The 9,571-nt window shown below is 35.0% G+C and overlaps 1 protein-coding gene across 1 annotated transcript; it reads right to left on the minus strand.

Moving 5' to 3' along the window:
- Nucleotides 1–4,350: 4,350 nt before the first annotated feature.
- Nucleotides 4,351–7,263, minus strand: LOC137394450 (tetratricopeptide repeat protein 28-like). Its single transcript, XM_068081172.1, has one exon. It carries the CDS (start codon nt 7,261–7,263, stop codon nt 4,351–4,353), a length of 2,913 nt encoding a protein of 970 aa, XP_067937273.1.
- Between the last annotated feature and the right edge of the window lie 2,308 nt (nt 7,264–9,571).

A 9,571-nucleotide genomic window follows, 5' to 3' on the forward strand; every position in this document is an offset into this window, starting at 1 on the left:
CATGTAATTGTAACATGTAAACTTAAAAGTTCAAACTCGTACTTGAAAACTATTGTACTTTATGTTTTATACTTAATAGATACGTAAATAACATATCATTTACCTTGAGTGTTATTTTTTATAGATACACACAGAACATACCTCTTACTTTTTCTTTTATAGATTTTGTTGCCTATTGCACCTTGGCTACTTTATCTAATGCTGTATTCCAGTATATATGAATGCTTGGCCAACTCTGTTCTCTCCTTGTTCATCTAGGGATAGTGAGTTTTACAGTCATATTTTTGGAAGGAACTTTTTTATTTCCTCATTCTAAATTGTTGAATAATTTCTGCCAACTTTCAGCACACTTTTGTTTTTCTCATAAATTTATTAGTATCAAACAACTTTCTTGGTAATTAAGGAGCGTTTTCTTTACTCACATTAGGCAAATCTTCATGGGGAAAGTCGAAAATAAGTTTTCTTACTTGACACGTTCTGTTGAGTGCTTTAAACTGAGTCACCCCAAGCAGTTCAGATGAACAGCAACCACCCTATTCTTGCAAGGTAAATGACAAGCTATTTGATTAAAAAGAAACTGATGACTTAAAACAGTCAAGTAATATTGAATTGTGTGTTTAAAAGCTTTAACCTGTGTGCAGGAACAAAAATAATACATTATTTGCAGACTACATGCATCTACAACACGAAATACAATCTTCATGGTGAAAGTATCGCTAGCTCTATATCAAATATATACATGTGACAATGAAGATGCCGTAAGCTTTAGAAGACTGTGTCAGGCTGTAGAACTCATAATCTGATATAGGGTTTGTAAACACTATATCAACTAAACTGTCGAGTAGCATATTATAACTCTTTCATCACATATTTATGTACCTAAGGCTGGTGTGGTTTGGCAAATATTTATGGCAACTGTCTAGGATTTTCATTAACCATATCTTCTAGCGTTGTAATTGGTCTTCCTATTTGTTAATTAGTGTTCAGTAAAAGTTATGACTCATATTTTAGTAAAGATCTAATTTATATAATGATACTCCATGGTTTGGAGACTATTTTATTTTAGCAATAAATGAACTTGTGCAAGTGTACAGTTGAATAGAAGCCAAGCAGTGTTATCTTCAACATATATATGTATATATAAACAAGGGACAGTACCCGTTCACTATGATATGTTTTTACTATATTAATGATATGGTCATACTATATTAAACCAAGCGAACCTTTGTTTCATTGAGACCCAGTCTTTAGTAAAAAATGCCCAGCACCAGATTTGCACCTAAAATTAGGCTTCTGTCAAGTTTATGTTGGTAATCTCGTTGTTCTCCGCCTTGATCTCTATTTTAGTATTCATTTTAATTTTTTTCAGAGAGGAAGCAGGTGGTCTTTTTAAACACTCAGATACTCATTTACCCTCACAACTCTTTGCTGTTTCACTTTTTCTCACAAAAGTGGATCTTCAAATGAATACACTTCAGATAGAGTTCTGAATGTTTATGTACATTTCATCTAAGAATCTTTATCAGACTAACAGATATGTTATGAGACTAATCCTCAAGCAATGTCTACTAGGAAGGTTTGTAACTACTCTATGCCAATCTGTCAATATGGTGTAAGCAATTACGGGTAAATGTGGTCTGTTAATGATTTGGGTAATTTGTTGATATATCTGGACTAGCATGCTATTCGGTCACTTTGTATGGTGTAAAATTAAAGTCATTTCTTGTTTAATTAAAACATAAATAAGTACATGTATCCTAAGTATTTTATTACAATAGCTTATATCAAATGGCACCTACCAGTGCCTCTATCTGTAAGTCCTCATAATTGATGAGTAAGAAATCATTTATAAACCGTATATATATATATACATGTATATATATATATATATATATATATACATGCTATATATATATACATACTATATATATATATATATATATATATATATATATATATATATATATATATATATATATACATATATATACATATATATATATATATGTATATATATATATATATACAAGGGTGATACAAATTATGGAACCGCCTTTGTGTTTTATTGGATAATGCGCTATTACGGCTCTCATATTCACTGGGTTTGGTCTGGAGATAGAAAATTATATATCATTAGAAAGGAAATTTTACCAGCTGTCACATTGTCTAATTTTTCTTTGCATTCCAAAACAATTCCATTTCTAAAGCAGTTGAAGGTGTAACTAGTCAGGGTGTACTATAACTAGTCACTCTATCTCATAGCTAGTAGTCTAATGAATGATGTGTAAAATTCCTAAAAATGTTAATCAACTAAGTTTAACAAACATTTAAGACAATACTTACATTGAGTGAGACATTGTGCATTACATCATGTAACCCATGTAATATTTAAAAGCCCTTCTGCTCTGAGTAAAAGTCATACTAGCAAGTTCACCTTTCTGCCTCAACATCTCACAAAAGAAAAGCGTGCTGTAATAATTCACCTTCACCAGCAGAGGGAAATTGTAAGAGAGCTTGATTGCTCCAAGAAATGTGTTTTTACAACAACTGGCAAATAAAAGGAAACTGGTTAAGTTGAAAATACCACTGGTAGAGGAGGAAAAAAGTTAGCAACAGATCGAGTGACCAGATGTCTATGGGACTTTCCTTGGCTGATAAACATCTAACCAGTCCTCAAATGGCCAGAAAATTGAAGGAAATAACAGGTACAGAGTTAGCATAATCAACTGTTCACAAATCATTAAGAGATATTGGCATGCGAGGCTGTAAAGCCTATAAAAAACCTCTGCTATCATTTTGTCAAAAATTTCCCATCTACAATGGGCACAGGATCATGTTAACTAGTCACCGGAAGAATGGACAGCAGTAGTATTCAATGATGAGAGCACATTTACTGCCAAAAGCCACTCTGGCAACAGCTATGTAAAAAATTAATGAAGAGTTTAAACCAGAATATATTCTACCTATGATAAAGCATCCCACCTGAGTAATGGTGTGGTATATTTCTCTGCTGCTGGTCCTAGTAAATTACATTTTGTTGATGGCATGATGAATGCAAAGAAATATTGCGAAGTACTACAAAGTGTGATGATACCATCTGCTAGAAGTTTGTTTGATAAAAAATGCCTGTTCCAGCAAGATAATGCTCGATGCCACACAACCGGAAAAGTCAGGAGGTGGTTTACTAACAACAACGTTAGCACTCGAACCTGGCCTGCTGAGTCACCAGACCTTGACACAATTGAGAATTTGTGGAAATGAATAGGCAACCTCATAACCAAAAACAAACCAACTGATAAGTGAAGATAGATAGAGCCGATTGCGCAATCTTGGCATCAAGGAGTGACGCCTGAAGAGCTTCAGACGCTGTCAGATAGTATTCCCAGGCGCTGCTGAGCAATGATTAAAAATAAATGTTGGCCACCCAAATGTAGTGATCAACTTATGGACCGAAACAGCTCTTTTCAAGGCCACTAAAGACCTGTCTTTAGTTTTGTTCACAATAAATGCACTGTCAAAAATAGAAAAATTGTGTTTATTTAATTTTGTTCTGTTGTTATTTGATAGAAATAACAACTGTTCCACATTTTTATAAAATGCCTTCAGTAAATCTCTAATAATATTTTATAGAAAACAAGATTTGGTTTTTAATTAGTTCTTTCAAAAAGCCAACACTATGACATTTCAAATGATATATAATTTGGTATGATTATTTAAATTTCTGAAGATGAAAAAGACAAATACAACTCACAACTCATTGCTACGCAACACAAGTTCGAGGCGATTCCATATTTTGTATCACCACTGTATATATGATTCGTTAAGATGCGTGGCCTTCAATAGACAGATTACGAGTTCTATTGAAACGCTTTATATCTGAAATCAGCTTAATTTGAGATTCATTTAAGATTTTTAAGTTTTACTGATTCATTGTTAATGAAAAGTAGGTTATGAATCAATGTTAAATTGTTCAAAATGATCCAGCACAGTATGGATGTTAAAGCCTTTTATTTTTGTAATTACACACAAAAAATATCGTGATTAAAGCTATATATGACCTTAACACAGCCTCTTACCAGTGTTCCTGACTCACATCAGACTCACTATTTAGGTTTATAAACCAGTATAATCTACATTTGAGTAGGAGGATCCTACTTAGTAAATGTTAAACTATGGATAGTCAGTTATATATTAGTTTTATGTAGTCTGTTGTCTTCTCTTGTTTACAATGATATCTCTATGGAGATGATGATGTTTGTATTTTCTTCATGAAAGCGAGCATTTTTATATTTTATATTGTCAACTATTGTTATTGTAAGTTCTAGCAACTTCACCATGGCAAGTGTCCTTTCAGTACCCAGCCATTAACATGTCTAATGCTTGCTTCTTGTATTCTCTCGCTTCTCTGTAGTGGCCAAGTGAGTCGTGTGCTGAGCTAATGTGTAAATAGCAAGACACAACATGCTTATGATTGGAATTGTTTCCATACATGGCCTTTAGCATTATTAGTGCTTTTTCGTAACATTCTAATGCTTTTCTGTAATCACCCAGTGAGTTGTGTGCTGAGCCAATGTTATTGTAGCTACTAGCAATATCGGCATGATTGGTGTTCTCTCCATACACAGCCTTTTTTATCGTTAGGGCTTTTTCATAATAATCTAATGCTTTTCTGTAGTCACTTTGTGAGTAGTGTGCTGAGCCAATGTTATTGTAGCTACTAGCAAAATCGGCATGATTGGCGTTCTCTCCATACACAGCCTTTTGTATCATTAATGCTTTTTCGTAATATTCAAATGCTTTTCTGTAGTCACCCAGTGAGTTGTGTGCTAAGCCAATGTTATTGTAGCTAGCTGCAATATCGGCATAGTTGGTGTTCTCTCCATACACAGCCTTTTGTATCATTAATGCTTTTTCGTAATATTCTAATGCTTTTCTGTAGCCACCCAGTGAGTTGTGTGCTAAGCCAATGTTATTGTAGCTAGTAGCAATATCGACATGGTTGGTGTTCTCTCCATACGCAGCTTTATCTATCATTAATGCGTTTTCGTAATATTTCAATGCTTTTTTGTAGTCACCCAATGAGTTGAGTGCTGAGCCAATGTTATTGTAGCTAGTAGAAATATGGGGATGATTGGTGTTCTCTCCATACACAGCCTTTTGTATCATTAATGCTTTTTCGTAATATTCAAATGCTTTTCTGTAGTCACCCAATGAGTCGTGTGTTGAGCCCATGTTATTGTAGCTAGTAGCAATATCGACATGGTTGGTGTTTTCTCCATACACAGCGTTATTTATCATTGATGCTTTTTCATAACACGATAAGGCTTTCCTGTAGTCACCCAGTGAGTTGTGTGCTGAACCAATGCTATTGTAGCTAGCAGCAATATCAGCATGGTTGGTGTTCTCTCCATACACAGCTTTATTTATCATTAATGCTTTTTCAAAACACGCTAAGGCTTTTCTGTAGTCACCCAATGAGTGGTGTACTGAGCCAATGTTATTGCAGCTTGCAGCAATATCAGCATGGTTGGTATTCTCTCCATACACAGCCTTTTGCATGACTAGTGCTTTTTCGTAATGTTGTAAAGCTTTTCTGTAGTCACCCAATGATTTGTGTACTGAGCCAATGTTATTGTAGCTAGCAGCAATATCCGGATGGTTGGCATTCTCTCCATACACAGCCTTTTTTATCGTTAGGGCTTTTTCGTAATATTCCAAAGCTTGTCTGTAATCACCCAGTGAGTTGTGTGCCGATCCAATGTTACTGTATCTAACAGCAATATCGGCATGGTAGGTGTTCTTTCCATACACAGCCTTTTCTATCCTTAATGCTTTTTCATAACATGCTAAGGCTTTTCTGTAGTCACCCAGTGAGTTGTGTGCTGAGCCAATGTTATTGTAGCTTGTGGCAATAATGGTATGGTTGGTGTTTTTTCCATACACAGCCTTTAGCATTTTTAGTGCTGTTTTGTAACATTCTAATGCTTTTCTGTTATCACCCAGTAATTTGTGTGCTAAGCCAATGTTATTGTAGCTAGTAGCAATATCGACATGGTTGGTGTTCTCTCCATACACAGCGTTATTTATTATTGATGCTTTTTCATAACACGTTAACGCTTTTCTGTAGTCACCCAATGAGTTGTGTGCTAAGCCAATGTTATTGTAGCTAGTAGCAATATCGACATGGTTGGTGTTCTCTCCATACACAGCGTTATTTATCATTAATGCTTTTTCATAACACGATAAGGCTTCTCTGTAATCACCCAGTGAGTCGTGTGCTGAACCAATGCTATTGTAGCTAGCAGCAATATCAGCATGGTTGATGTTCTCTCCATACACAGCCTTTTGTATGACTAGTGCTTCTTTGCAATGTTCTAATGCTTTTCTGTAGTCACCCAGTGAGTGGTGTACTGAGCCAATGTTACCATAGCTAATAGCAATATCGACATGGTTGGTGTTCTCTCCATACACAGCGTTATTTATCATTAATGCTTTTTCATAACACGATAAGGCTTCTCTGTAATCACCCAGTGAGCCGTGTGCTGAACCAATGCTATTGTAGCTAGCAGCAATATCAGCATGGTTGGTGTTCTCTCCATACACAGCCTTTTGTATGACTAGTGCTTCTTTGCAATGTTCTAATGCTTTTCTGTAGTCACCCAGTGAGTGGTGTACTGAGCCAATGTTACCATAGCTAATAGCAATATCGACATGGTTGGTGTTTTCTCCATACACAGCTTTATCTGTCATTAATGCTTTTTCATAATATTCCAATGCTTTTTTGTAGTCACCCAGTGAGGCGTGTGCTGAACCAATGTTATTGTAGCTAGCAGCAATATCGGTGTGTTTGGAGTTCTCTCCATACACAGCCTTTTGTATGACTAGTGCTTCTTTGTAATATTCTAATGCTTTTCTGTAGTCACCCAGTGAGTGGTGTACTGAGCCAATGTCAAAGTAACTGCTAGCAACATCTCTGTGGTTTTGGTCCTTTACATGTACAGTCTTTAGAATTTCGAGTGCTTGCTCAGAGGCGTGTAATGCATTTTTATAATTACACAGTGATCGGTGTGTTGAGCCAGTGTTACGGTAGCTGATTGCAATGTCAGTGTGGTTGGCATTCTCACCATGTACAGCCTTGTGCATCTGTAACCCTTTGGTGTGATAATCTAATGCTTCTCTGTAGTTGCCCAGTGAGAGGTATGTTGAACCAATGTTATCATAGGATTTTGCAATATCTGTGTGGTTGATTTTCTCTCCATACATATGTTGATTTATCTTCAGTCCCTGAGTAAAATACTTCATTGCTTTCTTGTATTCACATAATGATAAACATACTAAACCGATATTATTATACGCGGTGCTCTTATCTCTGTGCTTGCTTTTGTCCTTATTTAATTCCTTGCTTTTGGGTTCACTTTTACCTTTCATCATATCAGACAGGCATTCATCTTCCTTGACCTGTAAACACACACACACACACACACACACACACGCACGCACGCACGCACGCACGCACCCACGCACGCACGCACGCACGCACGCACACACACACATGTAACTATAATTTCTTTACATGCAAGTACTAGACATTGATAATTATTTGTTACTGATAAACAGATGAAGAGGAAACATGCTAAATTTATATTGATTCCCCACCACTCTAGAGTACTTTGTTAGATGTTTAGATAAGTTGGAATGTAAGTGTATAATCAGAGCTGTTAAACATACCTAGTAAGTTAATAGCAACTACACACATCCGGGTTACGATACAGTTGTGGAGTCTCTACCAACTTGTCACAGGTTTAATAGTACTAATCTATATACATTTCAGTGTTCGTCTGTCATCTATCATTCGTTTGTAAATTTATAGTGATTAACATCTAGGAATGAAAAGTCTGCATTGCACTTGATTCGAACTCAGAACCTCGTGTCTGCAGGCACCTGTATCTAAACATAACACCAAACTATCCTTATCAATTTTAAATATCTTATCTATTGCTGGGCAAAATCTTTTGGTTCAGTATAGTTTTCTTGCATTACATCAGTTCGGCATGTAGGAGTTGTGTTACCGTTTTCACTTGTAGCCGTGATTGTAGGATACAAGTTAGTTATGTACTTGTTATTATTAATTACCATTACTTTTTGCATTTGTTTTTCTTTTGAAAGTTTTTAAAAGGCCTATATTCAAAACCTATTTTTTCAGCTTGTCATTTTCAAATTTACTGTTTCAATTTACATTCCTTCAATTTTCAGTCCCACTAACAACTATTCTTAAGATGAGTCATTAAAAACTCTGAAGACTAAAAACTTTTTACATAAATATTGACAGCTTACTTCACATACGTATGTTGTACTTTCTTGAACAGGAATTGCCTCTAAATTTTTTTCATTTTGTCAGACAAGGTCTCCTTGTGCGCTATACTGTTTCAGGGATATCTTTAGATGCTGCCGATATCGCATTTTGTAAAAGGTCAGCTATATTCAAAATTTTGATAGATAACTTCTGCTCCAAAAGGAAACTTTTTAAACACACACGTTTATTTACTCATTAGTATTAATTATTCAAAATATTCATAATTTTGATTTTTTTTCAGTTCCTATTAATTGTAGAAGTATTCAATAATTTTTCATTGTAATTATTGCAGGCCGACTTTAGCCATCTATTGTTTATTATTTCTATTTAAACACCTTTAAAATTGCTTAAATTGTTCTCTAAAATCATTTGAACTAATCAAAACACTTTTTACATAGAAAGAAGTTTAAAAACTAGAATGGTAAATGTTGTATATGTTAAATAAAAAAAAGGTTTTGTGCAAAATCTCTTTAAATACCAGAGCATTGCTGGGCATTCAGTTAGTTTATATATATAAATATCAACGTTTGTCTGTCTGCATGTCCAGATATGGCAATGAAATTTTATGAATGAAAAATTCGCTGCGCATTGGATTTGAACTCAAACCTCCAATTACACAAGAAGGGATTTATCCAATACATTACACTGTCCGACTGGCTATACTTTCCAATAAAGGGACGCATACTTTTTACAAATGCCAACCTTTCATGACTTTGTGCTTATTACTGCAGCTGGCATTATGCGTGAAGCCATATCAGAAGAAAAATACGTGCTCATACTTGCAAGAAAATGCTTCAACTCACATAGCCATCATGACTATTGCAATCAGTATTGATCCGTAGTATAGGCAATACAGCCCATACAATAGGAGTTACAGAGATGAACACAGTACACACAAATAAACAAAACACTTTCAATTAAAAGTTAGAATAATAAATGTCACATATGTTGAGCAATTTTCTGTGCAACATTTTTCATTACCTGTGTGATAGTCAGCAATTCAGCTAGTTTATAAATAGTATCTCAATGTTTGCTGATTGTCATTGGTATGGCCAATTATAGCAATAATGTTTAGGAATGAAAAACCTCACCCCATACTAGATATCAACTCACATCCTCCAGTTTCCCGGATGTGCATTTTATCCATTACACTAAACCATCCAACAACGCTAATAGTAAATGGTTATATTCTTATTACTCCGGTCAATCAAAGTGCGT

The sequence above is a fragment of the Watersipora subatra genome, chromosome 4 (genome assembly GCF_963576615.1).
Source record: "Watersipora subatra chromosome 4, tzWatSuba1.1, whole genome shotgun sequence".
In the NCBI taxonomy this organism is placed as follows: Eukaryota; Metazoa; Bryozoa; class Gymnolaemata; order Cheilostomatida; family Watersiporidae; genus Watersipora; species Watersipora subatra.

Excerpts from the sequence above, each read along its gene's own strand:
- LOC137394450 (XM_068081172.1), bottom strand. The coding sequence starts at position 7,263 with ATGTATGGAGAGAAAATCAACCACACAGATATTGCAAAATCCTATGAT.